This window comes from Prunus avium, chromosome 5 (assembly GCF_965620075.1).
Source record: "Prunus avium chromosome 5, drPruAviu1.hap1.1, whole genome shotgun sequence".
NCBI lineage: Eukaryota > Viridiplantae > Streptophyta > Magnoliopsida > Rosales > Rosaceae > Prunus > Prunus avium.
Window position 1 is genome coordinate 12,527,310 of NC_142288.1, and position 19,733 is coordinate 12,547,042.

A 19,733-nucleotide genomic window follows, 5' to 3' on the forward strand; every position below is an offset into this window, starting at 1 on the left:
CACTCGAAACTTTTTTCAGTGGAATAGAAGTATAACATTTATCTATATTTTTTATCTGCTCTGCCCAACAAATTCAGGCTATCGAGAGAGAACCCTAATTCACAAACCCGATTTCATTCCACACAGAACCGTAATTACATCTTCAAAAATCATAAGGAAGAGACTCTTATCAAAGAGAGAGTGAACTGCTCTCCCTCTGAGATAGAGCTGAGAGAGGATGGATATGAGAGATAGTTAGAGGCAGAGGCTGGGTATCGAATTGAGCTGAGATGAGACGAGATAGAACTTACCTGAAATTGAGACAGAGGCGACGGCGACTGCGACGGCGATGGCGAGAGGCTGTGAGAGGAGGAAGTGGAGCGGCGATGGCAATGGCGATGGCGATGGAAGAATTGGAGGCGCGGCTATATTTGAAAGATTTTATAAAAACTAACATTTTTGAAAGTAAAAGGTAAATTTTGGCTATTTTTGATATATAAAAAAAAAACTCGTTGTGAGAGGAGAAAGATTTTATATGTGAAACTGCATGATTAGGATTTGGTCTTTTATTCACACCGCTTAATGGCACTAGAATTCTCGTAATCAAATAGCAATGAATAAAATTGTGGCTTATTCTACTCCTTTCAATCTTCAAATGCTTACCATCTAGCTATTAACAAGTTTGTTATAAAAGGTCACAAGTTTGGTTGAAATTGCAAAAGTGAAACCAACATTTTTTGTTTGGGGATAATTGTTGAAATGTCACCTAAACTTATATTTCAATTTTAATTTGTCACCTTAAAGAAAAATTTAATCCTAAATATCACCTTAATTTTTCAAAATCCATGATTTGTCATTTGACTTAAACACCATCCAATTTTCCATCCATTTTTAAGGGTGTTTTAGTCTTTTCATTTTCAAGGAAACAAAAGAGAAAAAGAGACTTCTCTCTCACTCTCTCTCAACCCCCAACCCCACCCGCCCCCAAAACACATCGCACAAGACAGGACCCCCCCTCCCTCCTCTTCTCTCTATCTGACCATGTCTAATTTTTTTTTACAATGAATTCTCAATTTTTAAAATACCCTTGAAAATAGAAAAGACTAAAATACCTTAAAAAAATTGCATTCCCGTTCTCTTGGTCACCAGTGGTCCAAGAAATTTGTAGTCACCCACCCTTAGATCTAATCTAAAGGTGGAGAAAAAATTGATTTAAAAATCCATATAAGTTTAGTTTAAATTATTTTCAATTAAACAAAAAAAAAAAATTTGTGTAAAAAAAAACAAAAAAACAAACAAAACAGTTGTCGACTGAACAAAACACGTTCTCCAGTAAGCTAGCCACTGCCTGCCTCCAAACATACCAATACACCATTGAATCATCAACCAACCAATATCAACTTCTCAACAATATACCAAAAGGAGAATGAAAAACAATGGTAGAAACCAAAGAATTCAAAGAGCCCCAAATTTAAGTTTTCCCAAAATCTTCAGTCTTTGTCTATCCACAAGAGATGAAAAATTAAATTGGAAGAATTCGCAACGCCGGAGTTGGAAAAGCTGAAGAGGACCATGAGGAGGGATTGAAGGTTATAGGGGCGTCGACCTCCATAGAGTTGGAGGCGGCTGTGCAAGAGTTTAGAATGTATTTTGTTTCCACAAAAACTTGTTTGATTTAAGTAAAAGTAATATAATATGAAATTTTAAATCAGTTTTTTCTCCACCCTAGATCTAAGGGTGGGTGACCACAAATTCCTTAGACCCTTGGTGGCCAGGAGAACGAGACTGTTAAAAATAGATGGAAAATTGGATGATGTTAAAGTCAAATGACAAATCATGGATTTTGAAAAATTAAGGTAACATTTCTCTTAAATTTTTCTTTAAAGTGACAAATTAAAATTGATGTATAAGTTCAGGTGACATGTTTACAAAAATCCCTTTTTGTTTGACATTTCACTAACATTTGTGGCTCGGGGCTTATTTGACATTATGTAAAAGGCTTACATGTTAGATGACCCAACGTATGACGACTGACTAATTTGATCCAATAGTTAAGAAATAGGGCATCACCTAAGGGTCATATATAAAGCCCACACTATAGAAATTCTTGTAGTAAAGTCTTGTAGTAAAGGGAGAACGTTGATCAAAGTTCAAAAATAGGAAGCACATTTCAAGTGACCTCAAACTTAATGAGAATGTGATATCTGTGTCTACTATAAAACTTAACCTTAACAAAATCAGGAAACAGCGGGAATGCACAGAATTTCGGATACAACAATGGGGCCTCTGACTAAGCATATTAACAGAATTCATCCGTGAAAGGAAACAGCTCTCTCTCTCTCTCTCCCCTTCCAGTTCCCTTGCCCTCTGGCTGGAGGTGTTGCTGATTGCAAGTAGTTCAGTTCGTTTCTACTAACGTTCAGTATTACATTTGACAATGAGAACAATTAATGGCGGGCAGCAACGATGATACAAGCAGATAAGGACTGAACTTCCTAAAAAATGATACACGAAAACACTGCCTCCGCGGAAAGCTTCACTCCTCAATTGTCCATTCACCGAGAAGAAGAGTGAAAAACCACTACCTTAGTTCTCTGCAGGCAACACATCGGATCTACAGATATCCCTGCGACAGAGTGGGCATACCCTGCATACCAGATACACGTTAGCAATTTCCAGTATAAGTAGCACCAAAATATTAATACAAACCTAAAATGTCAACAACAAGAGGCATTGATATTTCAGGCATAAAGAAATTAGCATTTTCATGACTTGAGCTTTTGCTGTCATGGTTAAATTAGTTAGATCAGTTAGCTTATTACTTAGTAGCCATATTAGTTAGAGGGGTGGCCGGACAAAATGAATGGATTGTCTGAATAATAGCAACGGTGTATAACAACATCCATTATAGAAATAGAATACAATCCTGACGCATCCTTTGGAAGAGTTTACATTATTGTCAGGCCAAAAAGGAAAACTGGCTGCTGCGACGAGTATGAGCCTTGACAAGAAAGAATTGAGAGGATTTGATATTTATTGGGGAAACAATGGAGCTAAGTGTTGCATTAGTTGCGATAAACAACCTGACAAGCAGTGGCAGTGAGATACACAGTACTTGAGTTTCGGACAAAAAGATTTGAGTGACGGGTTCAAGTAGAGCTCAGAGAGGGAAATGGAGAAGTAAATCAAGGCAAGAACTTCTTGTCAATTATAAAATAAACATATGAAAGTGAAAAACCAATTAATAGTAGAAAGGAAAGAAGAAAGAGATGTTGAGAATGTTGAAGACTTATAGCTGTTGCCAGTTTGCTATAGATGATAGAGAATGTGCACGCTGAGAATTCCCAGCAGTGAAAATGATGTCATAACCATGTCCTTGCTGATACTCACCACCAGTACTTTCCTTCTATTCATTTAATGAAGTATACTGTATACTTCAAAGCTCAAATCTCAAATAGCCTTTCACTATTTAATTATTTTAGTATACAGAAAAAAGGTTTATTTTAAAAGAGCACCAAGGGAGCACAATCCAACTGAGTTTCATTGCTCCTTAAAATAATATTTCCCCCAATGACAAGCTGTTCAGGCAACATGACATTCCAAATTATGATTTGGGTGAGGCATCCCATAAGTAGCATCTAGGTAATACGTATTAAAGAAGTGCAAACTCCTATGTGACACTAAGAGAAAAAAGCAATATGTAAAATTCGATGGTACAAGTGCATGTACACATATGAAATCTGTTCTAGTAAACATTCTGCTGGCAAAGAATATACTTGTTGAAACTATACATAGACTTTAAAAAGAGGTAAATATTACAATTAAGAATAAACTTTCAAAAAGAAAAATACTAATATTTCCTATACCTGGAACAAGACAAATTTAACTTCATTCAAAAGTTCCTATTAATAAATAAATCCATACTACAAAACAACACAACATAAAGTTCATAAAAATTCCCGAAATATAGCTGTGTTGAAAAAGGAAACTATTTTTTTACACCGCATGAACGAGCCAAAAAACATGCACAGTTAAGGGGGGATAAGGTGGAATAGATCACTATTTAGCGGAAGACAAAATTGGAAAGTTACTGGTCAGGTGATCACATTGAAAATAATAATAATAAATTCCATTCTAGCAACGGAAAGGAATTTATAACTATGCAATTTCTTTTATTACATTGAGACTTGAACCTAGGACCTAAACATTTGCCCACCCTCCCCATTGACAGTTGAGCTAAACCTCTTAGGCACGATATGCAGTCATACATCTGTCTGGTTTAATTCCAACTTATTATGAACCACCATTTTCCAACTTCAAGTTTATGTCACTGGTACTAGCATGTTTCAGGATCACCAAGTGCCAACTACCATACGAGTGCTACTAAACAAGCAAACAGCCAGTGGACAAATTTTATACAGTGATTACTATTTTGAAATTTTCCAAGCCAGAACATATAAAATTTTATTGCAATAACACTCACCATACTATCTTATTGTAGTCAATAAAGTGTATGTGCCTGTGTTTAAATAAGTCATATTAGACGATTTGAAAGAAGCAAGTTCATTCCAAACCTGTGAATCTCCTTGAGCCACTTGTCAATACAAGTTTTATGAAATTCATGATGGCAAGGCAGTACTCGCATTATGTCTCCTTCTTCGTACTCCACAAGGCATATGTAGCATCTGTTAGATTAAAGGATACGCAAAGCAAAAGATAATAAGATAGTGTGATATTAAAGAGATGTAACTTACAATCTTTTTCTCAACCAAAATAATATGTTTTGGAAAATAAAGACATTGCAACCATGCTATAGTCAGCCCACAAAAATTGTCTTTCTAAAGACACTTCCATTTGTTTACCAAGAGAGATAAAGTACCAACAACAAAACAAGAATCATTAAATTCTAAATGTAATACAAAGGATGCAAGTTTATATAACATCCACATGCTACACGTGCTACTAAAAAATTGTCAGTACCAATTCCTAAACACGAATAATGTTTATTAAATTAAAGCTGAATAAAGAAAGATACAGATATGGTCTTAACCTAAAATGTATAAACCATTGTAATAGGACAATAAACTCGTATAAAAGCCAAAAACATGTACCTAAAATGGCCCAAACTGGGAAAATATATATTTTTTTTCTTTTCACAAGGAGTAAACTTTATTCTCTTATTAACTACCAATATGAAAATTTATGTTTAAATACTCTAATATGTTGTGGCAACATGAAGTGATGACTATGATATGAAAAGCCAAAAGTATGTACCCAAAAATGGCCAGAATTGGGAAAATAATATATTATATTTTTTTTAAAAAGGAATAAGCTTTAAACTCTTATTAATTAAAAAAAAACAACAAAATCTATGCATAAACCTCTAATATTTTGTCCAGTGCCTATAGCAAGTAAAGGAACAATTTCCCATAGCTAAACATTCTTTTGCATCTGTAAAGAAATTGCTTGTAAAATAGACACTTTTGAAAAGCCACTGGCTGCTGAGAACATCATAAAAGTGCAAGGCAGATTAATTCTTGTAATCTGGAACAATACTGAAATAGGTCAGTCACCTCCTTCAGAGATATACAGTGAACTGAATGTCAAACATTAGATAGACTTGGATACTTACTGTGCAGCCTCCTCATACTGATGCTTTTGCAACTTGGAAAACAATTTGACGGGCAAAGATTCCACAACTTCAGTAGGAGCGGGAACAGATCCAATTGACGATACAGAAGGTCGAGAGGATAGAACCACAGATTGCTGGTGAATTTCATCCAGAACCTAATTAAATTACATATAAAGGGTTCAATTTATATAATTAATAAGGAAACTGGCCGACAAAAAGGTAATCGCATATCAACATTACCTCAAACAAAGCCTCAGCTAACATAACAATTCTTGATATGCTAGCCCTAGCACTATTGTCATCATTTGAACGGGCATCTCGGTTACTCGTACGACATGTACAACGACCCGTTCGCTGTTGACCAGATAAGATACAAGATCTCTCATGTCCAGACACATTTTCAAAGCGGCTCCCTAACCTCTGAAGTGCACGAACCTACAAAATTTGCACGGGCATCAGTAAACCAAATAAGTTACACAAGGAAGTTCAGTAAATTATAAAATTTATATTGAAAAGTAAAAGGCATGAGAAAATGTCTCAAGAACAGATGGTTTTATTTAGAAGGAATAAATTTATGCAGTCCCTTTTAGCAGAGTTCTGGACAAGTTGTACCCAAACTAATCACCAGGAACAATGGACATAGTAATGTCCATAGAAAGGCAGCCAACTGGTTGGCAACCCTATACCACTATTCATGTATTGGTCAACTGGATTTGCAATAAGGGTAAGGTTGCAAATTTAATAAAAAAAATTTGATTCTGTGAAAAAGATGTATCAGTCAACTGCTATTCATTGTTCTAGAATCTCACCCAAAGCATAAAAAATAACAGTGTGAAACAGATACAAACCTGAGATCGTATTCTTCTCCTCCGCTCTAGGAAATTTGATCTGTGTTCAAGTAGATCATGATATCTAGCTTCTCTTGGTCTTGATGTTTCCACTTCATAGTCTTGGATGCTAAACAATGAACTAGACATATTGGATGGAGGATAACCAGACCCATTTTCGAAATTTACAGCATTGCCTTCAGGTACCATTGTTCTTGTATCATCACCTTGATCTGTATCTCTCATTTCTCCTTCTTGTTGCAAAGAAGAAAACGTTAAATCAGATAATGATGATCGACGAAGTACCCTGTCACGAAGTCTTCCAACACTTAAAGTTCTACTGAAACGAACATTCCGTTCAACAGGTTCCCGAGCACCTGGGCGTCTTTCGGAAGGTCTAGTTCTGTTGCTCCCTGTTTCATTATGATTTCTTGGAGAACACAAGTTTACACCACCGTTAGCATTTCTACCAACATCATGTCTAGAAGAATTTGTCTGGTTATCTTGCAAGTTGTCAGAAAAACCACATCCCGGAGTATTTAATCCTATATTGTCAGAAGTCTCTTCATAATAATGTGTTGCGCTCCTATTAATCTGTGACTGTGGAAGGTCACTGGCTTCTTGGCTTTCATCTCTATTTACAAAACTTCTAGCAGGTCTTGAATGTAGATGAAGTTCATCTTCGTTGTTCGGTATTGTGATACTTGTCGGAGATAGAGGATTGGATGACCCTAAACTGGTTGCCCGGCTTAATCTGAAGCTTACATTACCTGGAATGAAACTAAAACGAGAAAGGAAACGACTTGAAGGGTTCAAAGATGGAGCAGCAGCTTGAGCAGAGCTGCTACCAGCTCTGGAGGCAGTATCAGTGATACTAGCCTGACCCCATTCATTGAGCTGAACATTTGAAGATATACATGGAATTTCATCAGGTTGTTCAACATTAACCTTTCTGAAACACTCAACCTTTGCGTGATCTGGCTCTGTGTCATTCAAACTTGCGCATGGAGCATTATTTCTAGTTTCTTTGTTCTGATGATCACATACCTAAAGCATGAGTTACACACTTCAGTTCCTTAAATAATTTTTGGCCAATTAACTGCACACCAGCAATATAAATAAATAAAAGTTTTAAATAACAACCTATCAGAAACATTCACCATATACATACGTTTGGTAGAGGAGAAAAAGTGAAGTCTAGTATCAGAAACATAGAAGCAACCATAGACAAAGAAAGTTCCAAGTGACGAGGCATATACTGCATCAACTTTTTATTATAAAGAAATATAATAGCCCCAACAATGGGAACTCCCCAGATAAAAAGCCTTAATGTACACAGGACAGAGAGTTAACGGTTTTTGTGAGCCTGCAGTCACAAGAGTTATTCATGGGATCTCGTGGATAAATATCAAAGTTGGAAAAGTACGATGTGATTTTGTGATGTATAAGATAACCTATGTGTACGGAAGGCAGGCCCATCTTTGCAATACATCTTTTGTGAGAAAACTTTCCTTAGTATAAGATAACCTATGTGTACGGAAGGCAGGCCCTTCGACAAGATAGCTACAATGTTTTTTAGGAAGAAACTTCTACATGTGGGACATTCATTCAATTAGGTCTGCACAGGAACTGACGCAATATAACCAATGTTTTACAACAAGAATCCTCCTTTCTTTCCTATCTTTTCACTACACACCAAACGAAAAAATGGTTTAACAATAAGAATTATAAAATATTTATTAAAAAGAAAATGCAACTCTCCCATCTTCTTTTCCATCTTTGTAACTCCTATACCAACCTCGACAATAAATGTTCTAATTGAGAAGCATACAATTCAAAAAATTTGAAAAAAAAGTTAACTTGTACTCTTCAAAAGAACTCTAAGGGAGCAAAGTACCAAACAAACAAAACAAAGACTTGGGACCCAAAAATATATTATTGAATTAAAACAGCGGCGACAAGTTTATCTCTTTAAATATTACCTCACCAACTGATAATCTGATACCCATTACAACAAACATAAATTAAAGAGGAAATAAGTATTCATTAATTTTTTTTTTTCTCTTTTTGTTACTGAAGTCTATTGGCCGCATTTCACAAATAAAATTAAATAAACCCGAAATTATACCAACCAATTTTCCACATTGATGCTCAAAACCAAAGAGAAATAATGAAGAACTTGAAATGAACGGATAAAATGGAAATTAAAGCAAAAAGAGAAGGACCTGGTCGTCATTGTCGCTGTCGTGGGATCGAGATGTGGTTCCCAGACAAGACAACTTGAGCACTCTGCTGAATTTAGATTTGGATCGACGCCTCCGACCATTGCCACCAAACGACGACGTTGAAGACGCCGTCGCTTTGCTCCCACCCGATCCCATCTCCCTCCTTCCCGGCTCTACCCACCCCTCCAAATCCAATGCCCTTAGTACTTCACCCTCAAAATGTGATTCAAATTACAGTACGAACCACGCATTTGAGATCTGGATACATGGAGCGGGAGAAGCTGCAGCAGCAGGAATATCTGGTTTCCAATCACATTTACATTTGGAAAATAAAAGCAATAATTTTGAGACCAAGTAACTTACTTGCAGTTGCAGAGAGAGGAGAGAGAGGAGAGAGAGGAGAGAGAGATCGCAGATGCGGAAATGGGACGAAGGCCTTTTTCAGGCTTTTAAGTTTTAAGCCAAAGCAACTTGTTTTATGTTTATGTTTAAAGTTGAAGTAAATTTGTGTCTAGTCTTGGACTCTTTTTGAGAGGACGACATGAGAGCAGAGAGAGTGGCGTTCCCTCTGCCTCTTTTTGTGCAATTCAAAATTGGTTTTTGGGCAACTGGATACTACTTGGTAGTCTTGGGCCAACTCCGACTTCTTTCAATCCAGAACAGGCCGAGACTGAAACTTTGGGCCATATACTGAATAATAATTTTTTACAAGCTTGTTGATATTGATGTCCTAATTTTTCACTAGACTAATGGAAAAAGCATTTGACTTGCTGATTAGTGGTCTCAAGTTCGAATCTCTATATCAGTGGCACCTAAGTAGTGCGTGTGTGTGTGAGTGAGGCAATTCCGTCCCCTTGTAATTTAGACTTGTATTAAAAGTAAAAATAAAAATGTAGTGAGACTATATCTTGATAAATATGACAAAAAGAAACTTAAGAGAAATTCTACAATAAGAGTCAAATGTCAATAAAAATTGATTTTATCTTCAAGATGTACAATTACTGGCTGAGAATATTTCAGTTGATTTCTTTTATGTTCTTAGAAGTTGTAATAATGTAGCTCATCAATTAACCCCATTCTCAGCTTATTTCTTTTAGTTATATTCCTAGGAGAAGAGGTTGCTTATTAAACAAACATTGTTTGAATAATCTAGTTTCTGAATGAGAGGTGCAAAAATTTCCGAATTACACGTTTTTTCTCTCTATTCTTGAGAGCATCTCTCTCCTTGTGAGAGTCTCCATACCTTGGTGGTATTCCACATCCTTTTTCTATCCATCTTTAACCATTCTCCTTATCGTTTACTACTTCTGCCCTGCTCACCAAAATCCTCTATTTCATTTTAGCCCATAAAAACAAAAACAAAACAAAACAAAAAAAAAACCAAAACTATCTCACTCCAGCTTTAAAAGCTTGTTATTACCCAATTTTATGTCCTTACCCCTTTTCACCATTTTTTCACCGCCCCTTTCCCTCTACTCATAATCATCTAGTCTGGATTTTCATCTATTCTCTTTCTCACTCTCCTTGATATCTTTGGGTCTCTCCCTATGATGGAGAGAAAATTTTCAACTACTGACCAACTTGCTGTCCAAATTGGGGATTCTCTAGGTCTACACAATTTTAGCAACAAGGTTAACGTCTTTGGATCCTTGTTTGCTGATAAACCTCCAAACATTGGGGTTGTTAAACGTATGCTGACTAGTGTGCTTAGGTAGCCTTTGGTGAAGTTCAAATAGTGGATGTCAAAGATTTAATTTTTTCCGTTAAGGTGCAACATGAGGAGGCGGCCAGGAGAATTGTCGATGGAGGTCCATGGACAATTATGGGGTTTGCCTTCAGTGTTCAATATTGGCCGTTACATCTTGCTATTGAAGAACTAGATTCAAACCTGATTTATTTCTGTGTTCAAGCTCATAGGGTCCCTCTTGGACAAATGAATGGAAAAACTACTCCCCTTATTGGTCAACATTTTGCAGGCTAATCAATCACCTTTGAAGATCTTGACCAACCTGGTGGGGGTAAGGGGTTATTTTCATATACGAGTTGAACTGGATGCTCATAACCCTCTATCTAAGGGGCTTTGGTTGACTCGCCATGACCAATCTCAATCATGGGTGGAATTTTACTATGAACGCCATCTAATTTTTGCTTTAATTGTGTCACATTAGCCATGGGATTGCTTTAACTGTTGAAATTGGTATGTTTATTTTTAAAAATTATATATATTCAATAATTCAATAATTGCCTTAAATTATCTTTATTAATAGGAGTTATTTTCTATTAAATTTGGGCTGGTTTTTTAACTGATGCATTTGCTGTCTTTAAAGCCCACCAACCTTTCTTTTGTGATATACCTTGTATATATATCTGATATAGATAGAAAAGAGACAGAGACGATAGCTGCTGCCTTCTTCCTCTTCATATAGTTTTCTTATTTTCTAAACTAAGTTTTCTGAGCAACATAGAAAGGTGTTTGTATTCGGGTCCTTCCTCAGTGCAAGGAAGAACCTAGACATAGGAGATTCTGGGGTTGTTTTATCCTGGGGACGTAGTGGCCTTTTCTGAATTGCTTGCACAACTTGGGCAGAGCCGCGAAACGTCTTAAAGAGAGCGACTTAGTCCGCAACTCATCCCAAGAATCATTCACAGCTTCACAATGAATTTTTCCGAGTAATATTGTTCTTTTAATTTTCTCTGAATCAACAATTTTAAGACGTTTCATCTGCCATGGAAGCTGTAAACAATTCATTCACCCCTGACCTGAATAAACCTTCCAAGTTTGTGGGTCTTCATTTTAAACGATGGAGGCAAAAGATGTTGTTTTATCTTACAACGAAAAAATTAGCTTCTGTCTGCACATCTGATAAACCATATGCCTCTGACAATCCCACTCCTGAACAAACTTGGGCCTTGCAGACATGAACTGAAAATGATTTTTTGTGCAAGAACTATATTTTGAATGGGTTATCTGATGATCTTTATGATTATTATTCTTCTTATGATACTGCTAAAGATTTGTGGGATGCACTTCAGAAAAAATATGATACATAAGAGGCTGGTGCAAAGAAATTTGCTGTCAGTCGCTATTTGAAGTTTCAAATGGTGGATTAACAAATATTTGTATTGGAGGTGATTCACATATTCTTATTAAAACACTCGCTTCATTCAACATAGGCGTGTTTTATTTATTTATTTATTTAATTTTTATAAATATTTTTTTGTGTGGTAAAAAATTCAACGTAGGGTTTAGCTAAGGCAATATAAGCACATGGGTGGCACCACAATTGAAAAGTGGGCCAAACTCTCCTCTCCCCCCTTACAAGTGCACCCGGGTTCGATTCGCGTTGGAGACAATCTTGAGGCAACCCAATATATTACTCCCCTTCCCCCCTCCCTAGCAAATGACTAAAAAGAAGAAGAAAAGATGCAATATAACGGCAGATGCGCTCGCCAATCATGGTTGTAGGGGCTTTTTCGTTCCGGCAGCTACTGCGGGCCTGGGCTGCCGTAAGGAGAAAACTGAAGAAAATATCCACTGTGTTTGAGTTCAAAGATCAAACCCCAAAATGTTTCGAAAGGATGGCAAAGCCTTAGGAAACACCTTGGTTACTTTCACCAACAAAAAATAATGGCTGCTTACAGATAAATTCTTAGTGCTTACAGGTATAATCTTAGCTTGGCATGAGAAGCTTGTGGCATGGGAGCAAAGTTGTCATGAGTTTAGCACTGAAAAGAGAATTAAGTGTTCCTGGGGGAAATATGGGTATTAAGAGGAAGGATTTTGAAGCGAGGTTTGGTTGAAAATGGGGGAAAGAAAGAAAAGGGTAGCTTGAGTGCTGTTTCCAGCAGCTTGACAATGACTCTGTCATATGTCAGAATAGCATGGCAAGAGGGAAAACTGAGGAAGGAGATGAACTAAGCACCAAAATTGTTGGTTTTGAAAGTAAGAGAGGAAGCTTGCTCTCTGGTTGTGGATTGATTTTCGTTGGGTAGAAGAGACCCTATTTATAGCAGCTGGAAACCATCTTTTCCCAAGAAACCCTAATGGCTTCCATCCCATTTTGCCAAGTCTTTCCCTTCCTTTCTCCCCTCATCCCTTCAATCATCCTATTTTGGGGAAATCTACTCTACTCCTTTGCACAAAATCAGGGATTTTGGGAGCTCAAGGTCCCTTTCCCGCAGCTGCCCTAGGGAAGAATTCCTATTTTCATATATCCCCCTTCCTCTCTTTCCTCTCTTTCATGATCAGATATGAAGCATTTGAGTGGCTTGGGCCCACTTAGGCGTGTAGCGTGGTTGGGTGTGTAATAATGATTTTCTGCTTGGCATGGCATATCGCTTGGCATGCTTTTAATCATTATGCTTGATGGGATAATTAGCATGGATTTGCAGAGCTTATGCACTTTATAATCTTAATCTTGATTCCTAGCATAACAGATTATTTATTTGGCATGGCACGTGGAGTGTGACTCGTGCATAGCGGACTTTTGTGTGTTCCAAGTCGGGTTTTTCCTCAATAAGGTGTTGTACTGAGATGAGAATTTATTTGGACCCAACTGTGGATTTTTTGGGCCTCAACAATGGTCATCTACTTTTAAATCTTTGTATTTGGTTTAATCATGTAACTCATTTGGTAGCCTTAAAAGGATCTTATATGATAGTTGAAATATTGGGATCTCAAAGGATCCTCATAATTTTTGTTCTGTTAAAATAAGAATAAATAAGAATAAATCCTATGCCCATCCCACCAAATCAATTTAACATTCAATTTGGTTTCTTCCAAGGCTTGCAATTTTCAGATAACAGCACCTTTGCCAGTAGGATCTTTGCATTAGCAGCATAGAACAAGACGAAAAGGGCAACTCCAGGGTGAACCATTTTCATTCAAATTGGATGCATTGCATCTTATAAGCCTTCTTTTAAGCAACCTAGTACCTACAATAGCAAAGAAAGCACGTTATGATTAGAAGAGTAATTTCTTTCATGATTTTGTGACAACTCTGGTGTGATCATTATCATCTCTGGGCTTGTTGAACTATATGATGCCAATACCATGTACCATACATTGTTTGTAACTTGAACAAAACATAAGCAGAAATTATATTCCCAAGCCCTATAACATAGCAGTCGGACTTCAAACAAGCATGGTAAACTTAAAAAAGGGTGGTGATAAAAGCATCATCGATTTGAACACGCATAAAGAATTTTCAAGGTTCCAGAGTGAAAAGTGTTGCCTAATTGATGCATTCTTCGATTTTACAATAATATTTCGGTGACAATATCACGTTCTAAGAGTCTTTTTTTTTGGAGGGAATGTCCAAAGGCTTGTTGAATCAATTGATGCTGGTATTATTTCTAACCTATGTTGCATCATACCAGAGTTACTGGGGTTGAGCATGGAAGTTTGAGCATGTGATGATGACAAAACATGGCAATTTGAGCATGTATAAGAAAGGTACACGTAGTATTTACAGTCACAAAATATTTGAGCTTCATTGCACCATCAGCTGTTTGAAATGAACAGCCTGATTTTGTTAGCAGGAACTGTATTAGCTTTTGTTGCCTCAATGTCAAATCCGATTATATTTCCATATCACATATTAATAAAGATATGACTGAGTAAGTGATGCAAGAGCATCTAATGGGCATTCCAGGTCTAAGTAGCCCGATGGTCGATTGGGCTAGGGTTACTTTTGATATTATAGTTTTCCTATTCCAGTTAGGATTTGGTTTAATTTCCTTTGTCAATTAGGTTTTCCATTTTGTTAGGGTCTGATGGCTAATATATAAGCCTAGTTAACAGTTGTAATAAGGGTCTTTTAACAACTTTATTCAGAAATGACAGAATATAGAGTTCCTCTGGGGTGTCTTTGGACCACAACTCAATTATCTTAGTTCCAACTTCACTTTATCCATCTATGTTCTGTGTTGTTTATCGCTGGGATTCCATTTCTACTGTGGTTTGGCACTGTTTTAGGCGCTGGACAGCAGCTTATCACTACTGCCCTGCATCAGTAAGCATAATGATAAAATTATTATAATTATTGTGGCAACATAATAATAGTGGCAAGTAATGAAAAATAAAACAGAATAATTAATCAAGACATATTCAAGGTGCCAGAGAATTTCACACTTAAACTTACACTATCTTTTTGACAATGTTACAGATTCTTTCGAGTTAATTGCCACGCAAACTGATCAACAGCCACCATAGCACGAGATGCTGAGCCAATAGAACCATCGTACCTGCATGAATAAATTATAATTCACAACAAATTATCACAAATCTCTTGAAAAATATACATTATTTGAGTTTCTCATTCTGTACATATTACAGTCACATCCCAAACCTCATTTCAGTGCTTAAAGTAAAAATTACAGACGGTAAGTGCTTACAATGCAACCAAGAGAAATGCTGCTGTATGCATAACGATAGCGCCTTCACCAGTAGATTTTGATGTGTTCATGCACCTTGCACAGAACCAATTCTCATGAATTGATGTGACTACATCTGTCATAATATTAGATCTAGTAAAACTTACCACAATTAGATCTCAAAGCATAAATCATTGTAGATGGGATCTGTAGGATGCATATAGGAGCCGTAAAAAAACAAGACGCATATACAAGCAAATCAGTCCTAAGATGCATATATGAGCAGTTCTCATGAACTGATGCAACATCGGTCATAATATGTGCAACCTTTTTTGCATTTCTGCAGCAGTTTCCTGTTGTCATCAAAAGCTCAGTTATTGTTGTGAAAGAACACACATTATCAAGATATTGAAAACCTGCTGTAAAATTTCATGATCTAAACTGAAAGACAACTTTACAGGATTCAGTAGTACCATATAAGGCCACTTTAAATCCCTAAAAAATGTAATTAAGGAATACAAAACCATATGCCCCTCCAAATCCTCCAGTTAAACAGACAGTTATTACTTATTAAACAAAGTAATTGTGGTAATTGCAGCCACATTAAGAACTTACATTGGTTTGGTCCAATAATGAAGCTCTCAGTCTGGAGCTTGTCACATTTGATGAAATCAATGAATTGACTCAATTCGATGGGATTCACTTTTATCCCTTCTTCTTCTGCGCTGCATGCATACAATCAACCTTCAGTACAGTGCTTCCAAACAGAACAAAATGATAAGCATCATACATTTAAGTAAAATTCTCTCTTGGCCAAATCAAGCAGAAAGCAACTATAGACGTAATGGTTACTGTTCCCTCTCATTATTTCTGAAAGAAGGTACACATACAAAACATGACATGCAAACTTGAATGTAAGCATATTGACATGCAAGCCCAGTTTTTTAAGCATTCAACAATATGTATTGAGTTTTAGTCTGAACTCCAAATTGATGCAAGAGAGAATTGGCCATTACGTGGATCTCAAGCATATAAAACATGAAAAAGCAACATTTTTACTTTAAAATTAGGATTTTATCTCAGAATTTAAAACACTATTAACCACTTTGGGGAAAATTTTAACCTAAATAGCCAAATAATAATGACAATAATAATAAAAATCGTATATATGTAAAATAAAAATTCACAACTCTTGGAAAACTTCACTAGAGAGTAGACTGTTTGACAACTATACTGCACAGCTTGATACCAACTATCAAGAAGATCAGTACTATTGCTTCATTCACTTTTCATCTGCAGTCGATGAACTTAACAAAAATGATATTTATCTTCCTTATTTTTCCCTTGTTTAATAATTGGCTCATCATCAGCCCCAATCTCAGGCTTTTCCCGATATTCAATTGGTATCACTGCCTGTCATGAGAAGTTTCTAATCCTTGCATTTCCTCTTCAGAGCTCAAAACTTTCATTAAGACTCTTCTTTGTGTTATGAAAATTCAAATTTATACCCCAAATACATCTAGAAGCATCTAAAATACATCCATGAGAAGAGAACCGTAGCATCTTGATATATATATGTAACAAAAGTAACATGTAGCAAAACCTATTTGCACATATCAACTTCCAATTTGACTATTAACCACAGGCACCATCAAACTAAATTTCCCAATGAATTTCCTCCATACATATATGCATATAGGAAATAGGCCATATAAAAAGTTCTATGAGGGATATTTTTTTGGATTAATCCATAACATTTGAACTTATAAATGTAATAATGGATAAAGTAGCAAAGTGGGTAATTCACATATCTTTTTCATTATTTTTGTTTTTCCTTGAAAATAAAAAATGAGCAGGTGCAGCAAATGAATTAATGGTGAAGAAGGGCAAAAGAGCAAAAAGATTGAGTTATTAGTGCTGAAGAAGGAACGATGATCAAGGTAAGAAGTCAACTCAAATCAATCTAAAATTTTACAACACGACATAATGTCTGTACCTGTTGAGTGGTCCAAAAGTATAGACCTGAAACAAGCCTATGGCTCAAACATCATACATATCTCAAAGATAAAACCTAAATTGGGGTTGGAGGGAATATGAAGCACGGTTGTTGAAAACCACTTTGAAATCTAGACTACAGAGGAAAGAAAGCAATTTTCCTGAAAGCTACGAAGACAAAGGTTCCTGAAAGTATAATGCCAACTTTGTGAAAGGTCAACACATATAGCATGACACTCACATTGAGAGAGAAGGATGGAATCGGAATGCAGAATGATAACATTACCAATTCTCCCCTCAAATATCACATGCCTTATGTTAACTCATCTATATTAGAAACACCAAACAAGATGCTTTAAACCTGATCCTTCCAGAACAGGTAACCCACTTATCAAAGTCATCAAAAGCTGGGCTTTACTAGTGTAATGATATTAAAGAAAGTAAAGAAAAGTTGCAGAGGTAATAATCAACCCCTGCTCATGACACTAGCAAAAGTTTTACTAAACATATCCTAAAACTAGCCCCCAAAATAAAGAGTCCAATATTTTAACCAAACAAAACCATTTCAGTTAACCACATTGTCCTCTCCTTCTATAGACTGCCCCTTCCCACTTTTACTTTATAAAGATAATTCATAAGCTGAAGATTCAACTATAAATACAAAATTTGAAATCAATTGTACACAAGCATCAATTAATCTCTGGAATAGGATGAACAATTTGGACTTGTAACCTTTAAATTGAACCCATCAGAAAGACGTATTATACTACAATCTTGCTTGAACATAGGTCCATTGCCAAAACCCAAAAACAAAAAAACAAAAAATATCAAAAGGGCGCATGAATTTGAATTTGAATCTGACTTACATAGTAGACAACAAGCGAGATGGACCAGTTGGGTCATAGTTGATCAATATAGCTGCTTTTAATGGCTTATCTGCAACATTTCAATGCATGAAAACCAAAATATACAGACTTATCGGGAACATATGCACAGACAGGCGAGGCTCCGCAGGCGGCACTCACCAGAGCCGATATTGGGAGAAGCCCACTTGTCCCAAGCTTTATGTACAAAACCCCAATCCATTTCGTCAACTTGGAATGATCGAAAAACTCTGATGCTCTCCTGCTCTGTGGTTATGTATGACCAGGCACGGACCCGGGAATCAAAAATTACCAGGGCTAATTTTTAAGCCAATTTTTCGTGGAAAAATTCTTTTAGAATTTCGACAGTTGTAATGATAATTCCCAAATTATATATAATATGTTAAACACCTGGGCTGTATTCCCAAATTATATAAATGTTAGAAGTTTTCCAAGCTTTTGTAATTGGGCTAGGCTATATAAGTATTGGTTGGGCTTTATGTATATTTTTTGGACAGCTGGGCTGAATGGGTAATGAAACTTTTTCAAAATTTTGCGTCGGGCTCCAGCCTTACCTAGACAAAGCTGGACATGTGCCTGTGTATGACCAAAGACCAGTACGCTAAATTAAACTGTTAAAATGGATAAAAAAGATGAATTCTTAATGGGTTAGTTCTTTATGAATTAGAATATCGCCTCCCACTCAAGAGTCCAATTCCTCCAACATCAGGAGTTGAATTCTTGATTTTGTGTGGGTCTCACTCGCATTTTGATTCCTCCATGTGAAATAAACACACAAGTATCTGTAATAGGAATTCAACTCCTCCTTATTTTGATTTCAATTACGAATTAGTAAACATGCCATAAGTTCTAACCGAATTCCAAACACCATTTTGGTAAAACAGTCAAAGAGGTTTTTTTTTAAAAAAAAAATGTTACTTTTGTTCCATTTAGTTTACTAGTGCTACTTTACCTCTTTGTCCATTTTGTTTCAATTTTTTCAATTTTGTCCATTTAATTTCTAATTTCAAGCAATTCAAGGACACTTGTCAATTTCTATCAAATCTATCTCACCATCGTCACGTTTTGAACATGTGCCCCTCATGTGTGGTTTCCGTCAAGCTGGCTCTCCTTCCATTTTAATTCAGGCTTAATTTTGGGATTTTTGGGGATTAGGGTTCTTAAAACATTTTAATTTCTGAGTTTGGATTTAATTCAATTGATAAAGGATTCATATTGTGGGTGAAAAATTCTTCATTCGGAGGTTCAAAAAGTGGTTGTACTCATCAAACTCGAGCACTGAAAGCCCCCAAGCATTGGAATCCCCAAAATCACGCCTAATTTGGAATAGAAGGAAAGCCAACTTGGTTGTTCTATTAGATGACATGTATGCAATACTTTTTAGAGATATAGTTTAACTCAAAACGATCAAAGTGAACTCCTTGAAATTTCAAAAATAAAATAGAAACCCACATACATATATTAAGATTTTATACAAGTTTTCTAAACTAAGATTGATTGTTGTTTCATAGGTATTGTTAAGGCCAAAAAAATCCAAGGCTTGGTCCAAATATATTTCTAGCCCAGTACAACACTTAACTGAGAAAGGAGTCTGACCAGAGTACGCAAGAATTTGTCGTATGCGCTTGCAAAAGTCATGGTCCACGTGCCGAGCCAAGCAAATAAGCAACTAGCCACGCAGGGAGGTTATAACAAGCCTGTAAAATGTACTGGTTCCACGAACCTGCGCTTATTGTCTTGTCAAGCACCTTTTAGCCTGGCCATAGCCCATTACAATATGGGAAAAGTTTGAGCACAAACACTCCAAATAACACGC

At 36.3% G+C, this 19,733-nt stretch overlaps 2 protein-coding genes across 4 annotated transcripts; both read right to left on the minus strand.

Annotated features, from left to right (window-relative positions):
• Nucleotides 1–2,124: 2,124 nt before the first annotated feature.
• LOC110769762 (RING/U-box superfamily protein) lies at nucleotides 2,125–9,203 on the minus strand. Of its 3 annotated transcripts, none has more exons than XM_021973793.2 (7): nucleotides 9,027–9,203; nucleotides 8,664–8,944; nucleotides 6,460–7,485; nucleotides 5,852–6,046; nucleotides 5,612–5,745; nucleotides 4,554–4,664; nucleotides 2,125–2,626 (listed from the first exon to the last, which is right to left on the minus strand). In XM_021973793.2, the coding sequence occupies exons 2-7, from the start codon at nucleotides 8,817–8,819 to the stop codon at nucleotides 2,566–2,568; spliced, it is 1,683 nt and encodes a 560-aa protein (XP_021829485.2). In that variant the 5' UTR covers nucleotides 8,820–8,944; nucleotides 9,027–9,203; the 3' UTR covers nucleotides 2,125–2,565. The 3 variants fall into 3 exon arrangements, with proteins under 3 accessions (XP_021829485.2, XP_021829484.2, XP_088109604.1); XM_021973792.2 differs by having other exon boundaries at nucleotides 5,612–5,766; nucleotides 9,027–9,201; XM_088253478.1 differs by having other exon boundaries at nucleotides 5,612–5,766; nucleotides 8,664–9,201.
• A 4,049-nt stretch (nucleotides 9,204–13,252) lies between these two features.
• Nucleotides 13,253–18,274, minus strand: LOC110769756 (Profilin family protein). The gene is made up of 6 exons (XM_021973787.2): nucleotides 18,059–18,274; nucleotides 17,900–17,969; nucleotides 15,654–15,763; nucleotides 15,060–15,174; nucleotides 14,807–14,909; nucleotides 13,253–13,598 (listed from the first exon to the last, which is right to left on the minus strand). The coding sequence occupies exons 1-5, from the start codon at nucleotides 18,117–18,119 to the stop codon at nucleotides 14,825–14,827; spliced, it is 441 nt and encodes a 146-aa protein (XP_021829479.1). The 5' UTR covers nucleotides 18,120–18,274; the 3' UTR covers nucleotides 13,253–13,598; nucleotides 14,807–14,824.
• Between the last annotated feature and the right edge of the window lie 1,459 nt (nucleotides 18,275–19,733).

Coding starts and splice junctions, on each gene's coding strand:
- LOC110769762 (XM_021973792.2), bottom strand. CDS start 8,819: ATGGGATCGGGTGGGAGCAAAGCGACGGCGTCTTCAACGTCGTCGTTT. Junction 5,767..5,851: donor TAGCTGAGGCTTTGTTTGAG/GTAATGTTGATA, acceptor TAATTTAATTAG/GTTCTGGATGAAATTCACCA. Junction 2,627..4,553: donor TGGCTCAAGGAGATTCACAG/GTTTGGAATGAA, acceptor TCTGGTATGCAG/GGTATGCCCACTCTGTCGCA.
- LOC110769756 (XM_021973787.2), bottom strand. CDS start 18,119: ATGGATTGGGGTTTTGTACATAAAGCTTGGGACAAGTGGGCTTCTCCC. Junction 15,764..17,899: donor TCTCGCTTGTTGTCTACTAT/GTAAGTCAGATT, acceptor GTATGCATGCAG/CGCAGAAGAAGAAGGGATAA. Junction 14,910..15,059: donor GCATTTCTCTTGGTTGCATT/GTAAGCACTTAC, acceptor TTATTCATGCAG/GTACGATGGTTCTATTGGCT.